The sequence below is a fragment of the Callithrix jacchus genome, chromosome 7, assembly GCF_049354715.1.
Source record: "Callithrix jacchus isolate 240 chromosome 7, calJac240_pri, whole genome shotgun sequence".
Lineage (NCBI taxonomy): Eukaryota > Metazoa > Chordata > Mammalia > Primates > Cebidae > Callithrix > Callithrix jacchus.
Genome location: NC_133508.1, coordinates 52962386 through 52982822, shown reverse-complemented (window position 1 = coordinate 52982822; position 20437 = coordinate 52962386). Strand labels below are relative to the sequence as shown.

Here is a 20437-nt window from a genome sequence, read left to right as displayed (position 1 = left end):
ACATACATTCATTTATTTGTTCTATGTAGAATGCTATGTCTTATTATCAATATGATGCATCCACTTTTACAGAAATATTCAAATATAGTGAAATAAAAATATTGATTACCTGTATTTTCAATTGTTTTAAACTCAAGTTTCTTTTTTGAGATGGGGTTTTGCTGTTCCCCAGGCTGAAGTGTAGCGGCACAATCCTGACTCACTGCACCGTGGTCTCAAGGGATCCTCCTGCCTCAGCCTTGCAAAGTAGCTAATGTACCACCATCCTAGCTAATTTCTGTATTTTTTGTAGAGACAGGGTCTCACTAAGTCACCCAGACTGGTCTCAAACTCACTCTGGCCTCAAGCAATCCACCCTCCTTAGCCTCCCAAAACGCTGGGATTACAGGCATGCTTCATTGTAGCGGGTAGTTTGACTAGACACAAAATTCTACTGTGAAAAATGTGAAGTAGCAAGTGGGATCTATAGCCATACTGCCCTGAACATGCCCAATCTTGTCTAGTTAGCGAGTGGACTGCTTCTTCAATGACAGCAGTATACCTTAAATTATTGTGCTTTAGAGTAGAAAGATAAATATCAACACAAATTAATATATTAATTATGCTCCCTGTACTAAACAAACACTTTCACTCCCAACGACATACATATACCTTCCTTAACCTTGAAGGTCTTCTTCCCAAGTACTATTTGATCAGCATCGGAAAATACTAAAAACTCACTTGACTGACACTTTTAGTCAATCATCAAAAAAACTACTACTAATCAGGATATAATCAGAACCTTAAAATTATACGAGGAACCGAATTGTCCCTTACAAGCTCAAAACATTTGTCAAGATTCAACAGATTTAGAGAGTTTTCACAAAAACAAATTCTATCTATACTGATACATCATTTCAACCTTTGTATAACAACACAATTTAAGGACACTTCAAGGTTTGAAAAGTCGTATTTCTTAGTTTTCCAGTATACATAAGCAATAAACAATGTAATATAACAATAACCATATTACAAAAAGCAGATGCAAAAAAAAAAAAAAAAAGTGAAGCTCTTAATTACCTGATGCCGTTTAAGCATGTCCAGTCCCAGAAGCATGTCCATGGGCTGTTCCTCAAGTATAGAGAAGGAACATGCCAAAAAATCTCCTTCAATCTGAACCTGAGCTAAAGCACATGAAGAGAAAAGGTTACTGTTATGTACTTCAAAAGCCCAAGGCAAGCACTGAAAATGTACTTGTCATTCTGTGCCTTGCTTACTGCAAGCAATTAAGGCAAAGCATGCAAACAGGTAAGATCAATTTCAAAGCCAGCAAAGGCCAGGCATAGTGGCTCACGCCTGTAATCTCAGCACTTTGGGAGGACAAGGTAGACAGATCACCTGAGGTCAGGAGTTTGAGAACAGCCTGGCCAACACGGTGAAACCCTGTCTCTACTAAAAATATAAAAATTAGCCAGGTGTGGTGGTGCATGCCTATAATCCCACTTACTTAAGAGGCTGAGGCAGGAGAATCGCTTGAACCTGGGAAGTGGAGGTTACAGTGAGCTGAGACTGTGTCACTACATTAGAGCCTGGGCAAAACTCCATTTCAAAAAAAAAAGGGCATATTGGCTCACGTCGGTAATCCCAGCACTCTTTGGGAGGCCAAGGCTGGCGGATCACGAGGTCAGGGGTTTGAGACCAGCCTGACCAACATGGTGAAACCCCATCTTTACTAAAAATACAAAAATCAGCTGGGTGTGGTGGTGGGTGCCAATAATCCCAGCTACTTCGAAGGCTGAGGCAGGAGAATCGCTTGAACACAGGAGGTGGAGGTTGCAGTGAGCCAAGACTGGGTCATCTCAGAAAAAAAAAAAAAAAAGTCAACGAAGGCTTAATATTAGATTTTTAAATATTTGCTAACCGGGCTAGTAATTTTGTATTTTCCTGATTAACAATGAAGTTAAGCAAATTTTTTTTTTTTTTTTTGAGACAAAGTCTTGCTCTGTCATCCAGGCTGGAGTGCAGTGGCACCATCTCAGCTCACTGCAACCTCCTCCTCCAGGGTTCAGGAGAGATTTCCCTGCCTTGGTCTCCCGAGTAGCTGAGTTTACAGACACCTACCACCATGTCAAGCTAATTTTTGTATTTTTAGCAGAGACAGGGTTTCACCATGTTGGCCAGGCTGGTCTTGAATTCCTGACCTCAAGAGATCTGCTCACCTTGGCCTCCCAAAGTGCTGCGATTATAGGCACGAGCCACCGTGCCTGGCAGAAAATTTTCATATATTTATTAACCATCTGGATTTCCTCAAGTGTCAAAGTGGTTCTGTAAAAACAAAAAAAAATTTTTTGAGATAGAGGAGTCTTACTCCTGTCGCCCAGGCTGGAGTACAGTGGCATGATCTCATCTCACTGCAACCTCTGCCTCCCAGGTTCAAGAAGTTATCATGCCTCAGTCTCCAGAGTAGCTGGGACTACAGGTGTGCACTACAATGCTCAACTAATTTTTGTCTTCTTAGCGAAATGGAGTATTGCCATGTTGGCCAGGTTGGTTTCAAGCTATGGCACCCGGCAATTCCTGTAAATTTTTATTGATTGATTGAATGATTGATTGACAGAGTCTCCCTGGAGTGCAGTGGTGAAATCTCAGCTCACTGCAATCTCCACATCCCGGGTTTAAGCAATTCTCTTGCCTCAGCCTCCTGAGTAGCTGGGATTGCAGGCGCCCACCACCACACCTGGCTAATTTTTTGTATCTTTAGTAGACATAGGGTGTTTCACCATTGTCAGGATGGTCTTGGTCTCCTGACCTCATGATCCTTCTGCCTTGGCCTCCCAAAATGCTGGGATTACAGGTGTGAGCTACTGTGCCTGGCCTCTGTAAAGTTTTATATTGTCTGAGTTGCAAGATATACACATGGGTCTATATCCTGAATATGAATCCTTTATTAGTTATATGTGTTCCTAAAGTTCTTTCCTAATTTGTGTTCACTTTGTGATGTCTTTTAACAGAAAGTTCTTTTAATTACTACTTTTTTTCCCACCCCAAGACAGAGTCTCACTCTGTCGCCCAGGCTGGAGTGCACTGGCATGATCTCAGCTTACCGCAACCTCTGCCTCTGGATTCAAGTGATTCTCCTGTTTTAGCCTCCAAAGTAGCTGGGATTACAGGTGTGCGCCACCATGCACAACTAATTTTTGTATTTTTAGTAGAGACAGGGTTTTTACCATGTTGGCCAGGCTAGTCTTGAACTCCTGACCTCAGGTGATCTGCCCACCTCAGCCTCCCAAACTGCTAGGATTACAGGTGTGAGATACCAAGCCCGGACATTTTTTAAAAATAGAGACGAAGTCTTACTACATTGCCCAAGCTGGTCTTCAACTCCTGACTGAAGTGATCCTCCCTCTTTGGCCTCCAAAAGAGCTAGAGTTACAGGTATGAGCCACTGTACCCAGCCCTGAAAAGTTCTTAAAAAAAAAAAAAAAAAAATCATTTTTTTTTTTTTTGAGACAGAGTCTTGTTCTGTTGCCCAGGCTGGAGTCCTGTGGCGTGATCTTGGCTCACTGCAACCTCTGCCCCCTGTGTTCAAATGATTCTCTGATTCTCTACCTACACCTCCCAAGTAGCTGGGATTACAAGTGTGTGCCACCACGCCCAGCTAATTTTTGTAATTTTAGTAGAGAGAGGGATTCACCATGTTGGCCATGCTGGTCTTGAACTCCTGACCTCAGGTGATCCACCCACCTTGGCCTCCCAAAGTGCTGGGATTTTGGCTGGGTAAGCCAATGCACCCAGCCAAAAACTTACTTTTTGTAGAGATTGGGCCTTGCCATATTGACCAGGTTAGTCTCAAACTTCTGGCCTCAGGCAGTCATCCTGCCTTGGCCTCCCAAAGTGCTGGGATTACAGGAGTAAGCCACCACACCCAGCAGATGAAAAGTTCTTAATCTTAACGTGGCTGAATATATGAAATCACTTCCTTCCTATTTTTAAAGAAATCCTTCCCTACACAGATACTGTATTTTTTTTTTCCTAAAATTTTTAACTTTCCTTTCCACATCTAGGTTTTGGGTTTTTTTTTTTTTTTTTTTTGACAGGGTCTGCTATGTTGCCTAGGCTGGTCTGGAACTCCTAGGCTCAAGCAATCCTCCCACCCCACAACTAGGTCTTTAATCTACCATGAATTTGCTTTTGTGTGGTGTGGGTAGGGGTCCAATTTCTAATTCATTTCTTCCCATGGATACCTCTTGTCCTAGCAACATTTCCTAAAATTTTCTAAGACTCCCTCTCATTTATCAAGGTTCATATAATCATGGGTTTGTTTCTACTAATATCTTCTAGACAGTCCTTTGATATCTATTAGACGATGTTATTCTAGAGTATTTTGCCCATTCTCACAATACAGGGCCCATGCTGAACTTAAAATGAGCATATCCAGTCTCACAAAAAACTGCCAGGATTTTGATGGCATCTCAATGCCTCTGTGGATGAATGTGGGAGAAAACATACTGAGTCTTCTGATCCATGATAAAGCTTTCCTTTTATTTAGATTTCCCCTATTGCTATGAGGGTTTCTTCGTGAAGATCATAGCTGCGGTTGTAACATTCACAAGGTTGGACACAGAACTTGGTACTTATTTTGTCTCTTCCTATTATCGTCTCACTTAAAGCCATAAGAAATCTGAGAACTCAGCCCCTGAAGCAACCAGTTTGTGGTATTTTTGCCCAACTCTCAGTCCTACTGTGTTGAGGAAAGTATGAGAATAAGGTAGTTTATCCTTATCCTACACAAATCAGTAAGAGAAACACAAAGACCCTAATAAACAGACATACATTATTTCAAAAGAAAGAAAGAAAGCCAATGCATAGAAAAACTATTATTTGCAATGAAAGAAAAGTAACTTACAATAATAAACCACTTTTTTATTTGTAAAAAAATTTATTGCTCTACCGCCCAGGCTCAAGTACACTGGGGCATGATCTCGGCTCACTACAACCTTTGCCTCCCAGGTTCAAGTGATCCTCTCTCACTTCAGCCTCCTGAGTAGCTGGGACTACAGGCACACTTCACGATGACCAACTAATTTTTTTTTTTTTTGAGATGGACTTTCCTTCTTGTTGCCCAGGCTAGAGTGCAATGACATGATCTCGGCTCACTGCAACCTCCGCCTCCCAGATTCAAGTGATTCTCCTGCCTCAGCCTCCCCAGTAGCTGGGATTACAGGGATGCACCACCATGCCCAACTAATTTTGTATTTTTAGTAGAGATGGGGTTTCTCCACTTTGTCAGGCTGGTCTCAAACTCCCGACCTCAGGTGATCTGCCCACCTCTGCCTCCCAAAGTGCTGGGATTACAGGCATGAGCCACTGCACCTGGCCATTTTTTTTGTATTTTTTGTAGAGATGGGGTTTCGCTATGTTGCCCCGGCTGGTCTGGAACTCCTGAGCTCAAGTAATCTGCCCGCCTCAGCCTCTCAAAGTGCTGGGATTTCAGGCATGAGCCACCACACCCAGCCTTCTTTGTAAAATGTAAGAGGGAAAACGAATATTGCTAACAGTATAGGACATTAATATGAATATTCATTCAGTGTGAATAAACTGGATTGGTACAACTTAGCAATATATCAAGAACCCTAAAGCATCCATAACTTTGATTCAGTAATTTCACTTATAGAAATCTTTACTAGGGGAAAAAAATCAAGATGTACAGAAAACTATACTGCCATGTTGTACCAGGAAACATAACCAGCCAGGTGTGGGCACTGGGCTCACACCTGTAATCCCAGCACTTTGGTTGGCTGAGTCAGGTGAATCACTTGAGCTCAGGAGTTCAGAGACCAGCCTGGGCAACATGGTTAAACCCCATCTCTATCAAAAATACAAAGATTAGCTAGGTGTGGTAGCAGGCACCTGTAATCCCAGCTATTTGGGAGGCTGGGGCAGGAGAATTGCTTGAACCTGGGAGGCAGAGGTTGCAGTGAGCTGAGATTGTGTCACTGCACTCCAGTGTGGATAAGAGAGCAAGATTCTGTCTCAAAAAAGAAACATAACCCAGAAGCTGACCCTTAAACCTGCAACAGAATGCTATATATTTATTCATTTATTTAAATAATGCTTATGAAATTTATAGTGACATTGGGAAAACGTTATTTCACTTTTTCTTAGTGTGGAATATAAAATTTTAAACATGAAACAATAACCTTTTGTAAGAAAAAAAAAATGCATAGAAAAATGACCAGAAGGAGATATACTCAAATGATACTGGTGGTTGATTCTTACCACAGCAATTTAACGGATTTTTTTTCCTTCATCTTACATTTCTATACTTTTAAAGTTCTCCATAATAAGCATCTATTAAATGGATAATGAAAGAAAACAAAAACAACAATTCTGATTAGAGATGAGGACTGAATACATGCATTATTTACATTTCTACATTTACTCCTAAAACATTACAAAAAAGACTTTTGGGTTTTGTCTAAGGCATACATTTTTTTTTTTTTTTAGATGGAGTTTTGCTCTTGTTGCCCAGGCTGCAGTGAAATGGCATGATCTTAGCTTACTGCAACCTCCACCTCCCAGGTTTAAGCAATTCTCCTGCCTCAGCCTCCTAGGTAGCTAGGATTATAGGCACTCACCACCATGCCTAGCTAATTTTTTGTACTTTTTGTAGGGAGTGGATTTCATCCCATTGGCAAGGCTGGTCTCAAACTCCTGACCTCAGGTGATCCACCCGCTTCAGCATCCCAAAAGTACTGGGATTATAGGCATGAGCCATCATGCCCAGCTCTAAGGCATAAATTTTTAAGGCCAAATATAATGGAAGAGACCACAGAAACAAAACTTTTGAGCTAAAAATCAGGTAATAGTGAGGAAAACTGAGCAGCAGCCCAACTGGTATCACAGAACTCCTATGGGGCATAGGAACTGGTCACAAATACCTCTGCAGGTGGGAGGAGAGATGGGCCCAAAGCAGCAAGCCTGGTGGGAAGGCTGCAGAGGCACAGTTAGCCCCTGGGGTGTCCCTCCTGCACTCTGCTCAGCCAGGTGACCCTTCACCCCAGCAGCAGACTAGTGGCTTATTTTCTAGAGAGGGTGAAATAGAGGCACTCTTAACAGAGATGATCATGGAGGGAGACAGGGACAGAACAAGTACCTGACTAAAAACAGGGTGGGGGGTGGGGGGATAAATGAAATCCAACTGAGATGCCAGCCTTTTTCTCCCTGCCTACCCTACATGAAGGCCACAAGAGCCATGGCTGCCTACCTGAGTCATTTTCCAAATAAGCTTTTTGGTGGCCCACACTCTTTTTTTGAAACAAGATCTTGCTGTCACCCAAGCTGGAATGCTTTAGTATGAAAACAGCTCACTCAGCTTCTATCTTCCTGGCTCAAGCAATACTCTTGCCTTAGCCTCTCAAGTAGCTGGGACTATCGGCACTTGCCACCACACCCGACTACTAAAAAAATTTCTTTTATAGAGATGAGTTTTCCCTAAGTTGCCAAGCTGGTCTCAAACTCCTGGCCTCAACCCATCGTCCCACATAAGCATTCTGAAGCACTGGGATCGTAGGTGTGAGCCACCACACCCAGCCAGTGACCCACTCTTAGATGTGAGCAGATGTCAAAGATCACAAGGCATTTATGAAAACCATCTAAAGTAAAATGTAAACAAATACAAAGTGCAACACAAAGCTTGGAAGACAAAGTTGAAGAAATCCCACAGAAAAACAAAAGAGAAGAAAACTAGAGGGTAAGTTCAGGATAGACTGTCCTATCTGAATAACTGACATTCCAGAGGGTAGAAAATCATAGCAAAAATAACTCAAGAGCAAGTCCCCAGAACCGAAGGATGTGAGCTTCTATGCCCAGTACAGTATATGAGAAGAGATCCACACCCAAGCATGTCATTGTGAAAGTTCAAAACACTGCGGGGTCAAAGGGAAGACTTACAAGCTTCAAAAAAGGAAAACAAGGCCAGGCATGATGGCTCACACCTGTAATCCCAGCACTTTGGGAGGCCTGGTGGGCGGATCACTTGAGGCCAGGAGTTTGAGAGAGATCGTCCTGGTCAATATGGTAAAACCCTGTCTCTAGTAAGAATACAAAAATTAGTTGGGCATGGTGGTACATGCCTGTGATCCCAGCTACTCAGGAAGGCTGAGGCAGGAGAATCACTCGAACCTAGGAGGTGGAGGTTGCAGTGAGCTGAAATTGTGCCTCTGCACTCCAGCTTGAGCAACAGAACAGGCTGTCTCAACAACAACAAAAAAAAAAAAAAAAAAAAAAGAAAGAAAGAAAAGAAAAAGAAAGCTTTCACATAAAGGATCGAGAATCAGAATAGCATCCAGCCTCACTACAGCAACACTGACAGTGAAAAGGTTAAGGGGCAATGTCTCAAAATTGTGAAGGAAAATGATTTCCAACCTAGGCAGACAACTAGAATGTATAGAGAAAAAAAGACATGTCTGATACTTAGTCTTAATTTACCACATGCATATCTTCTAAGGATGTTACTGGAAGATGCACTCCAAAATACTGAGGAGCAGATAGAAAAGAGGAAGACAAGGGGTTCATGTAATCGAACACAGGAGAGAAAGGAGTCTGCAGGACTCAGGTTAAATTCCAAAACAACAGCTCTGAAGCTGGCCTGAAACTGCCAGTCCAGGCTCAAGAAGTGTCTTTGATAGGATGAAATGTACAGACTATCCGATGTGCTTGAATCTATTTAAAGGAGATTTACATAATTAGGAAATGTCTGGGATGAATTCCATGCAAGAAACCAAGTGAGAAAAACAGGACAATTATTAATTTTAAGAGAAAATAATACTAGCCATGAAAGAAAAAAAAAATACTAGCCATTCAATTAGATGGCTCAGCTCTCAAAAACATTTACGCAGTCATGTGAGTAAACAGCAAGATAAACATGCCATTTAGAAATATGGAGGTAAGTATCAAAACAAATCAGCTAAAATAATGGAAAGAAATTATCTTTTCAGGAAATACAAATGTAGAGGAGACTAGTTTTTTTGGAACCAGCAGAAACACATAACTTTGACAGAACACAGGATTTAAAACGTCTAGAAATTAAGCTTGCTGGCTCAGACATACCTACACAAAAGAAATTTAAAACAACAACAACAACAACAAAATAAGAACAACGAAAAGCCCTCTAAAAACTTGAAAATCTACTACCCTACCTACAAATAGCCTACAGAAAGACAGCAAGCCCCAGTGCCTTTTGCTCACCTAGATGTACCCTTCCAATAATCTTCTGGGTGCCCACTCCTTTGGCAATCCCTGCCCACCGACGGTCCACCAGTCTCATTATATTGCACCTTTCGGCACAAGCTTGGCTCATAATAGTCATCTGGGCACCTGCAGGGGTAGAGAAACATCAGTCAATAAAAACAAAATCCACATTTATGAGAATACAGCACTAATTAATAACAAGGTGAAAGCAAGTACACTCCAAGGCTTTTTTTTTTTTTTTTTTTTTTGGAGGAAGGGAGGGATGAAGGAAGGGAGGAAGGGGGGAGGGAGGGAGGGAAGGGAAGGAAGGAATTTAAGCAATGAGAGAGACATTGCCGACCTGGATCTAGAGGTTTACGAGTTGATTTCTTTTTTTTTTTTTGAGTGAAGGAAAGAAGAAACAAATGAGTAAAGGAGAGGAAGAAAGAGGAAGAGAAAGAGGGAGAGTGAGTGGAAATATTGCTTTATTCTTAAAAAAAAAAGGGCATTAATAATGGCCAATCAATGTTTCATTTAAACCTATGAGTACGTGTGATGTGGAATTGACTAGAATGTTTATTTTGTGTATTTGAAGTGGAGAGCTCTATAAATATTTATTAAGTTTACTTGTTCCGGATCTGAGTTTGAGTCCTTGATATCCTTATTAATTTTCTGTCTCATTGTGTTTAAGTCTCTATGTATCTGGGTGTTAGGATCGTTAGCTCTTGTTGTTGCATTGATCCTTTTACCACTATATCTTTGTTGCTTTAAAATCTATTTTATCCGATACGAGAATTGCAACTCCTGCTTTTTATTTATTTATTTTTGTTCTCCATTTGGTTGGTAAATCTTTCTCCATCCCTTTGTTTTGAGTCTTTGTGTATCCTTGCCTGTGAAACAGGTCTGGATGTAACATGCCATTGGTTTTTGGCTGTGTCTTTTGATTGGGGGATTTAGTCAATTTAAATTTAGGGTTACTGCCATTTGATGTTAACAGGCTGTTTTATCCATTCGTTGGTGTAAATTCTTCTTTATGTTGGTGCTCTTTACTTTTTGGTATATTTTTAGAAGGGTTGATACTGGTTGTTTCTTTCTGTGTGTAATGCTTCTTTCAGAAGCTCTTGTAAAGCAGGCCTGGTGGTAATAAAATCTCTGAGTTCTTGCTTGTTCATAAAAGATTTTATTTTTCCTTCAGTTGTGAAGCTTAGTTTGGCTGGATATGAAATTCTGGGCTGAAGGTTCTGTTTTTTGAGGATGTTGAATATTGGCCCCCACTCTCTTCTGGCTTGTAGAGTTTCTGCTGAGAGATCTGCTGTAAGTCTGATTGACTTGCCTTTGTGGGTAACCTGACCTTTCTCTCTGGCTACCCTTAGTATTTTCTCCTTCGTTTCAGCCGTAGTGAATCTAACGATTATGTGCCTTGGGGTTGCTCTTCTTGAGGAATATCTTTGTGGTGTTCTCTGTATTACTTGGGGTTGAATATTGACCTGCTTTGCTAGTTTAGGAAAATTTTCCTGAATAATTTCCTGAAGGGTATTTTCCATCTTGGATTCATTCTCTCCGTCGCTTTCAGGTATACCTATCAAACGTAAATTTGGTCTTTTCACATAGTCCCACATTTCTTGGAGACTTTGCTCATTCCTTTTTATCCTTTTTTCTCTAATCTTTTCTTCGCGTTTTATTTCATTAAGTTGGACTTTGACCTCTGATATCCCTTCTTCTGCTTGAACAATTCGAGTGTTTAAAACTGTGCAAACTTCTCAGAGTTCCTGTATTGTATTCTTCAGTTCCATTATTTCACTCATACGCCTCTCTAAGTTGTCTATTCTCAATATGATTTCATCAAACTTTTTTTCAAAGTTCCTAGTTTCTTTACATTGGGCTACAACATGTTATTTTAACTCACCGAAGTTTGTTATTATCCATTCCCTGAAGCGATATTCTAGCATTGGGATGCACTCGTTCTCCATCAAGCCTTGTTCCATTGTTGATGTGGAACTGTGATCATCTTTAGAGGGAGAGGCGTTCTGACTTTGAGTATTCTCAGCTTTTTTACTCTGGTTTCTTCCCTTCATTGTAAGTTTATCCTCCTGTGGTCTTTGAACTTACCAACTTTCAGATTAGGTCTCTTGAGTGGGCGTCCAGGTTGTTAGTTCCCAGGGCCAGAGCAGAGGCGTTAAAACTGATGGTGCTTTTCTGCCCAGGATTCTCTTGTCTGGCTTCCTTCTTGTGTCCGTAGTGGGCGACTCTGCCTTCCCGGGGCTCCAAACCTCGGTCAGAAGGGGAGCCGGTCCTGTTTACTCTGCACCGAGGTGCCATCACAGCCGCTGCGCCGGGCTCTGGTGTCGTGCTGGGGGCCCTCGTGGGTCCTCCGAACCTGTTTACTCTGCTCTGAGAGCTGCCGCGCTGAGGTGCCGGCAGAACCGTTGCGCCAGCCACCAAAGTTGCGCTGGCGACCCGTGTGATTCCTCCACTGGGGATCTTCTGCTCCGTGAGCGACCAGAATTTGTCTGAAAGTGTGGTGTCGTCTAGTTCTCTGTGCCTTCACTGAGAGCTGCAGTCCTGAGATGTTAGCGATCGGCCATCTTGGATCGGTCCACTCCAAGGCTTTTGTCTCTATAAAATCATTTCTACCTAGCAAGTGTCTTGCCCCACTTAATTCAACTTTCAGTTCCACTCTGTAATCTGAAACACTGTGTGAAATTTGACATCAAGGGAAAGAATGTTCTGTAGTGATGTAATAATTAAAAGACATTTTAAAACTTTACCAGTAGAAAGCAATGATGACCCGTGTTTATAGATGGCAATGCTAAGTTAAGCAGTACTTTGCAATTTTTACCAAGCATCTCTAGGCTTCAAGCGATTCTCCTGCCTCAGTCTCTGGAGTAGCTAGGATCACAGGCTTGCGCCACCATATCCAGCTAATTTTTGTATTTTTAGTAGAGACAGGGTTTCACCATGTTGGCCAGGCTGGTCTCAAACTCCGTACCTCAAATGATCCACCCACCTCAGCTTCCCTAAGTGTTGGGATTACAGATGTGAGTCACAGTGCCTGGCCCTAGCAAGTTGTTTTTATAACAAACTTTGGGCTAGGTGTAGTGGCTCCTGCCTGTCATTATACTCTAGGAGGCCAAGACAGGAGGATCACCTAAGCCAAGGAGTGGGAAACCAGCCTGGGCAACATAGTAAGATCTCTTACTATGTTGGGATGTAAGCAAGTAAGTGCATTATCTATTACTTCACCTGCTCAAAAAGTAAAATAAAAAACAAAACAAAACAAAAAACCCACATTGGGACACTGCAGTCTACTATTTATAAATATATCATGCAGTCTTCCAAAAACTTAGAAGTATTAGAAGTAGACTTCCATACTCTGCTCCAAGAATTAACCCTCTTCCCCTTAAATATGAGGGCACTTAGGATATTTCTATGTCAAAGCCAACAGGCATAAAACTCTTTTCTCCTCAACTAATTCCCACTTTGGATTTCTCTGTCTTTGCCAATGGGATTATTTTCTTGCAGCCATAAAACCTGAGCATTGTTCACTTAGACTCTTCTCCTAGTCTTCTTTCTTCTCTCAAGCCTGTAGATAAAGGTCTATGTAATTTCTGCTATTTCTGATGCTCTTTCTTCTTTTTTTTTTTGAGATGGAGTTTTAGTGCAATCTCAGCTCACTGCAACCTTTCTACCTCCCAGGTTTAAGCGATTCTCCTGCCTCAGCCTTCCAAGTAGCTGGAATTATAGGCATGGGCCACAACGCCCAGCTAATTTTTGTATTTTTAGTAGAGACGGGGCCTCACCATGTTGGCCAGGCTGGTCTTGAACTCCTGACCTCACGTGATCCACCTGCCTTGGCCTCCCAAAGTCCTGGGATTACAGGTATGAGCCACGGCATCTGTTCTGATGCTTTCTTCTAACCATACTGATCAGCCTAGCTCACACTGCCATTCCCTTGCAAGAGGACAATTTTTCTGGCTTCCAAACCACTCTGTAGGCATGTAATTTAAAGCAAGGAAATTGTTCTGACCCTTAGGGGTATGGAATTCTCCAGATCTGTCTACCTTTAGTTGTCCTAAAATATCAGGTTTTTTTTTTTTTGGAGACAGAGTCTTGCTCTGTTTCCCAGGCTGGAGTACAGTGGCACAATCTCGGCTCACTGCAACCTCTGCCTCCTGGGTTCAAGGAATTCTCCTGCCTCAACCTCCCAAGTAGCTGGGATTATAGGCGTACCACCACCATGCCTGTAAACATGGTGAAATATATTTTGTATTTTTAGTAGAGATGGAGGTTTCACCATGTTGGCCACGCTGGCCTTGAACTCCTGACCTCAAGCGATCTGCCTGCCTTGGCCTCCCAAAGTGCTGGGATTACAGGTTTGAGCCACTGTCCTGGGCCAAAATCACCATTTTCAAATCACTTACTTCTTTATCTGCTTAAAAGTCCTCAATGATTTCCACTCCTTATGAGATTAGTTTCAAATTGCCATCACTATGGCTTCAGATCCCACTCCATCCTGGTCCCATTGTTTCCTTCTGGTCTTACATTCTAACTACTCCAAACCCTTTGCTTCAGCAGGAGGAATGTGTCCCCTTTGCCACTCAATCATTTTGCCTCTCCTGTAAAATGCTCCATCCCCTGCTTTCAGTTTTGCTGAATTCCACCAATGCTTCAGGGGCCAGTTCAAGACCCACTTCCTGCCCAACTGACTGCTCTTTTGCAATGACCTTGACTCTCACTCAATTCCAAAACTACCTGCTCATATTACTCACAGGTACCCTACACTTTATAAGCAATAAAAGTTCTTGGCATTTGAGAAGGTTAGATTCAAGAAGGCCCAGAAATAACAAAGGAAACAGGAATTTGGAAAGGCAGTTCTCTCTTTTCTTCCTCCTTCTTCACTTTAATTTACAAAGGCAAGTTATTAAAGTAAGCAACCCAGGATGAGAAGGGCCCCTTTCACTGCTCTCCTACATTTTCCAAAGCCTCAGCTCAAATGCCGTCTTTGGGGAAAACTCTCCTAAGTACCTCGGTCAGAGTGAGAATGTGGTCTCTATTGCCATCCAACATTCACCAGATTTTTGCACAGCAGTTAAGATTTGTGACATCAAGGGGGACCTGGGGCTGAATTCAAAGTCCACCACTGACAAACTCTGTATACCTGGAAGACTAAGCTTCCTTATGTGTAAAATACAGAGTAGAGAGTAAAAACCTCTCTCTATATAAGTTTCCTTATGGGTAAAATATAAGAATTATAGAACAAAGTACATAGAGATGTTCTGAGGATGAAATAAAATTGAGTAAGATGATTATATTAAGCACCTAGCATGGTGCTTGGCACACAATAAGGAATGAATACACGCTGAGTGGCCAGGCGCAGTGGCTCATGCCTATAATCCCAGCACTTTGGGAGGCTGAGGCGGGTGAATCACGAAGTCAAGAGATCGAGACCATCCTGGTCAACATGGTGAAACCCCATCTCTACTAAAAATACAAAAATTAGCTGGGTACAGTGGCACACACCTGTAGTCCCAGCTACTAGGGAGGCTGAGGCAGGAGAATTGCTTGAACCCAGGAGGCGGAGGTTGCAGTGAGCAGAGATTGCGCCATTGCACTCCAGCCTGGGTAACAAGAGCAAAACTCTGTCTCAAAAAAAAAAAAAAAAAAAACACCACTGAATATTATATTAGTTTCTCCTATGTATTTATCTCACACAGGAGTCCTCTGGGGCACCAGTCACCAAGTCATATCACCAAGCACGCAGTACAAGGCCCTACACACAGCACTCGACAGACATTTTTTAAACTTAATAATCAGTAGATTTAATTCTCTCAGGAATACCTGTATCTCAAGATACAAACTCTTTTTTTTTTTTTTTTCCTGAGGCAGGGTCTCACTTGCCCAGGCTGGGGCACAGTGGCACGATCATAGCTCACTGCAACTCTGATCCCCCCACCTACCACAGGCTCAGGTGATCCTCCCACCTTAGCCTCCCCAGTGGCTGGGACTACAGGTACGCCACTATACCTGGCTAATTTTTCTATTTTTTTGTAGAGGCGAGGTTTCACCATGTTGCCTAGGCTGGTCTCAAACTCCTGGACTCAAGCAATTCGCCCATCTTGCCCTCCTAAAATGCTGGAATTATAGGCATGAGCCACCACACCCAGCCTCAAGGTACAAACTCTTACTGAGAGTTGATGCCAGGAGTTCCCAATTAGCCTGCACAACACAGGGGAACCCTGTCTCTGCAAATGTTTAAATATTGGTGGGCTGCAGTAACTCACGCCTATAATCCCAGCACTCTGGGGGCCTAGGTAGGTGGATCATGAGGTCAGGAGATCAAGACCATCCTGGCTAACACAGTGAAACCCCATCTCTACTAAAAATACAAAAAATTAGCTGGGCATGGTGGCACATGCCTGTAGTCCTAGCTACTCAAGAGGCTGAGACAGGAGAATCGCATGAACCCGGGAGGAGGAGGTTGCAGTGAGCCAACGTCGTGCCACTGCACTCCAGCCTAGGCAACAGAGCAAGAATCTGTCTAAAAAAAAAAAAAGGTAAAAAACCAGCCAGGTGTGGTGGCATGCACCTGTAGTTCCAGCTATTTGGGAGGCTGAGGATGGAAGATCACTTGAGCCCATGAGTTGGAGGCTGAAGTGAGGTGATCACACCACTGCACTCTAGCCTGCGTCACAGAAACTCTGTCTCTTTAAAAACAAACAAAAGCCAGGTGCGGTGGCTCACACCTGGAATCCTAGCACTTTGGGAGGCCGAGGTGGGTGGATCACCTGAGATCAGGAGTTCAAGACCAGCCTAGCCATCAGGGTGAAAACTCCATCTTTTTTTTTTTGAGACAGAGTTTCGCTCTTGTTACCCAGGCTTGAGTGCAATGGCGCGATCTCGGCTCACCGCAACCTCCACCTCCTGGGTTCAGGTAATTCTCCTGCCTCAGCCTCCTGAGTAGCTGGGATTACAGGCATGCGCCACCATGCCCAGCTAATTTTTTGTATATTTTTTAGTAGAGACGGGGTTTCACCATGTTGACCAGGATGGTCTCGATCTCCTGACCTCGTGATCCAACCGCCTCGGCCTCCCAAAGTGCTGGGATTACAGGCTTGAGCCACTGCGCCTGGCCGAAAACTCCATCTTTAAAAAAAAAAGGGGGGCGGGGGAGAGAGAGATGAAACCTAGCATGTGCTCAAGTATTTGTAGATAAACAAATGGAAGAAAATACCTTTATCCTTTTATATAAAAATACATAACCAAAGAGGAAAATATTATTTGAGCAGGGAATTTTTCGACTCTAGAATCTCACTATCTTACAGCTTTGAGTAAGAAACCCAGAATTAAGATGTATGAGACCACTCAGTCATACATCCACAAAATGCTGTATGGTATAGCATTAGTTTGCTGACTAAAAAGCAAACGGTTGTTACTGACAGAAAAGGTGCCAACTAGTATGTGAATTTTTTAATTTTTTTAAAATTTTTTACTAGTATGTGAATTACCTGAACCCTCAAGCAGAAGAACACCTGTCTCCTTACCCAGTTGTTAAATTCTTTAAGGGTAAAAACCATACTCATATAGTCTTACACTCCTTACAAATCCTGGTAAAGTACTGGTGCATGGGCCAGGCTGAAATGTGTTGGACCTATACCCTACATAGCTCCTTCTTATAGCCCCTTCTTCTAAACCTATATATTCCCAATTTTTTACAGAAATATCCAAGAAATTCAGGATGCTAGATAAATGGAGTTAGGAAGATAAAGGGACACTACAAAATACAAAACTGGTTAAGAAATGATTAAAGAGGCTGGGCACGGTGGCTCACGCTTATAATCCCAGCACTTTGGCAGACCAAGGGAGGTGGATCACAAGATCAGGAGTTCGAGAACAGCCTGGCCAATATGGTGAAACTCCGTCTCTACCAAAAATACAAAAAAATCACCCAGGCATGGTGGTGCGCGCCTATAGTCTCAGCTACTCAGGAGGCCAAAGCAGAAGAATTGCCTGAACCCAGGAGCTGGAGGATACAGTGGGCCGAGATCGTGCCACTACACTCCAGCCTGGGTGACAGAGCAAGACTGTCTCAAAAAAAAAAAGGGAATAATAATAAAGAAAGAAATCTAATACCAACAGAATGCCCGGCAAGTGAAACAGTGTCAGGCTATACAGCCATCTGGACCAGGTGCAGTGGCTCACGCTTGTAACCCGAGCATTTTAGGAGGCTGAGGCGGGTGGATCACGTGAGGTTAGGAGTTCGACACCAGTCTAACCAACATGGTGAAACCCCATCTCTACTAAAGATACAAAATTTAGCCATGCATGGTGGTGGGCACTTAAAATCTCAGCTACTTGGGAGCAGAGGAAGGAAGACTCTGTCACCAAAAACAAAAAACAACACAAAACAAATACTACAGCCATCTGAACAGATGCTTGAGCCACCCCTTCTCCCTGTCAGGTAAGGATGTTGGAAAGGAGACCAAGAAACAAAAGAAAGAGACATCACCTGAGTCAACAAAGGCTTTCACAGGATGTCCGTTCACTTTGCAGTTAATATAAAGCATCACTACTTGGCCAAAACTTTCTGGAGCCTCTTCCATAGCTATTGTCATGTTTTCTTCAATGTTCTGTTGCCTGTAACAGACCAAGACCAGGAACACTGAAAGCATTAATTCCATGAAGAGAAATCAGTTTCAAAGTCACAATATTTTTTTTTTTTTGAGACGGAATTTCGCTCTTATTACCCAGGCTGGAGTGCAATGGCACGATCTCGGCTCACCGCAACCTCCGCCTCCTGGGTTCAAGCAAGTCTCCTACCTCAGCCTCTGGAGTAGCTGGGACTGCAGGCTGCGCCACCATGCCCAGCTAAGTTTTGTATTTTTAGTAGAGACGGGGTTTCACCATGGTGACCAGGATGGCCTTGATCTCTTGACCTAGTGATCCACCCACCTCGGCCTCCCAAAGTGCTGGGATTATAGGCGTGAACCACCACGCCCGGCCTCAAAGTCATAATATTAAAACACAGATTTGTACATCTTTTGTCCCACCAGTTTATAGAAAAACTGGTGCTCTATGCTACAAGAGATTATTTCCTAGGAGGCAGTTAAGATAAACAGCTGGCAGGAAATCGAAAGGCAGGCCAGGTGTGGTGGCTCACACCTGTAATCCCAGCACTTTGGGAGGCTGAGGCGGGCAGATCACCTGAGGTTGGGAGTTTGAGACCAGCCTGACCAACATGGAGAAACACAGTCTCTATTAAAAATACAATTTTTTTTTTTTTAAGCTGGGCATGGTGGCACATGACTGTAATACCAGCTACCTGGGAGGCTGAGGCAGGAGAATGGCTTGATCACCTGGGAGGCGGAGGTTGCAGTGAGCCAAGATCGTGCCATTGCACTCGAGCCTAGGCAACAAGAGGGAAACTCTGTCTCAAAGAAAAAAAGGGAAAAATAAAAAAGAAAGAGAAAGAAAATCTAAAGGCATAAAAATTATCCTCTGTAAAACACTGAGCTGCCTTTATAAGCTCAGAAATAAGAAACTGGAGAGCAAGGGCCACAGCCTCCTTTATCTGGAAGCATGTCAGAATTTCGGGAATGTTCCAATAGTAACTGAGAATTTACTGGGTATCTGAATACCTTTCCTAAGCCCAGTACATTACAGAAAGTTTGCACATAGAATACACGGAGATTATAACTACTTGTGCTGCACCTGCTACTTCATCTCCAGGACTGGGTTTTCTAATCTGTAAAGTGAGGCTAATAATTGCTACCTAGGTTGCCAAGGGGTACAAAGCATCTAGTGTACAGTGCTCACATAACAGCTTATGCTACAAAAAATTGAATCTATTGCTTAAAACTACATGTGGTTCATAGTTCATATAATCCATGAAATAATTTGTTTAAAAATTCAACACGGTGGCCGAGCACGGTGACTCACGCCTATTAATCCCACCACTCAGGAAACTGAGGCAGAAGAATCACTTGAACCTGGGAGGCAAAGGTTGCAGTGAGCCGAGATCGCACCACTGCACTCCGGCCTGGGCATCAGAGTGAGATGCTGTCTCAAAATAAATAAATAAATAACAAATATGCCAGGTGCAGTGGCTCACACCTGTAGTTTCAGCACTTTGGAAGGCCAAGGTGGGCCGATCCTTGAGCTCAGGAGTTTCAGATTAGCCTGGACAAAATGGTGAAACTTCATCTCTCTCCACCAAAAGAGAGGAAAAAAAAAATATCAACACAAATCTAATTCTCACATGAGAAAAGCACACAAAAGGGACTTCTTGCTTATGCCAACATTTTGTGTTGATTCCCAATTTGTTTCTACTCCCTTAGAACAGCACGAATCAATCTTTTAAAAACATTATCAGGCCGGGCATAGTGGCTCACACTGTAATCCAAGCATTTTAGAGGCCAAGGCAGGCGGATCACCTGAGGTCGGGAGTTCAAGACCAGCCTGACCAACATGGTGAAACCCTGCCTTTGTTAAAAAAAAAAAAAAGTAAAATAAATAAGTAAGTAAGTAAGTAAGTAAGAAACATTATCAGCCAGGCACAGTGGCTCATGTCTGTAATCTCAACACTTCGGGAGGCGGAGGCAGGTGGATCACAAGGTTAGGAATTTGAGACCAGCCTGGCCAATATGGTGAAACTCCATCTCTACTAAAAATACAAAAATCAGCCAGGCATGGTGGCATATGCCTACAGTCCTCAGCTACTTAGGAGGCTGAGGCAGAAGAATTGCTTGAACCCAGGAGGCAGAGACCATGCCATGACACTCCAGCCTGGGTGACATAGCAAGGCTCCATCTCAAAAAAAAAGAAAGAAAGAAAAAAAAAAATTATCAAATACTACCAACATTAATGGAAACTAGGTCAGTGGCTGGACAACTTACCTAAAGACAGACACTAACAACAGGGTCTAAGATTTGGGGTAAACTACACTATAAATCTATGGTTGGTAAATCATAGCCTGCTATTTAGGCACAAAAATTATGGAAACCCCACAGTCATATCATGCATTTACATATTATCCTATTGTCTATGGCTGCTTTCACATGGCAGTGGCAGAGCTGAACATGAGCAACACAGACTATATGGTCTGCAAAGCCTAAAATATTTACTATCTGCTCATTCATAGGAAGTCTACTATGGCGAGGCACAGTGGCTCACGCCTTCCAGCACTTTAAGAGGCCAAAGCAGGAGGATCACTTGAGGCCAGGAGTTTGAG

At 42.8% G+C, this 20437-nt stretch overlaps 1 protein-coding gene across 1 annotated transcript in view; it reads right to left on the bottom strand.

The window, feature by feature from the left end:
- The window catches only part of DDI2 (DDI proteasomal shuttling factor 2), a 54674-nt gene that overhangs the window by 14902 nt on the left and 19335 nt on the right, over window positions 1-20437 (bottom strand). The window contains exons 5-7 of the mRNA XM_078330439.1: window positions 17717-17844; window positions 9229-9357; window positions 1060-1163 (exon numbers count right to left, since the gene is read on the bottom strand). Coding sequence (XP_078186565.1) covers window positions 1060-1163; window positions 9229-9357; window positions 17717-17844 — 361 coding nt within the window. The remainder of the gene's footprint in view (window positions 1-1059; window positions 1164-9228; window positions 9358-17716; window positions 17845-20437) is intronic.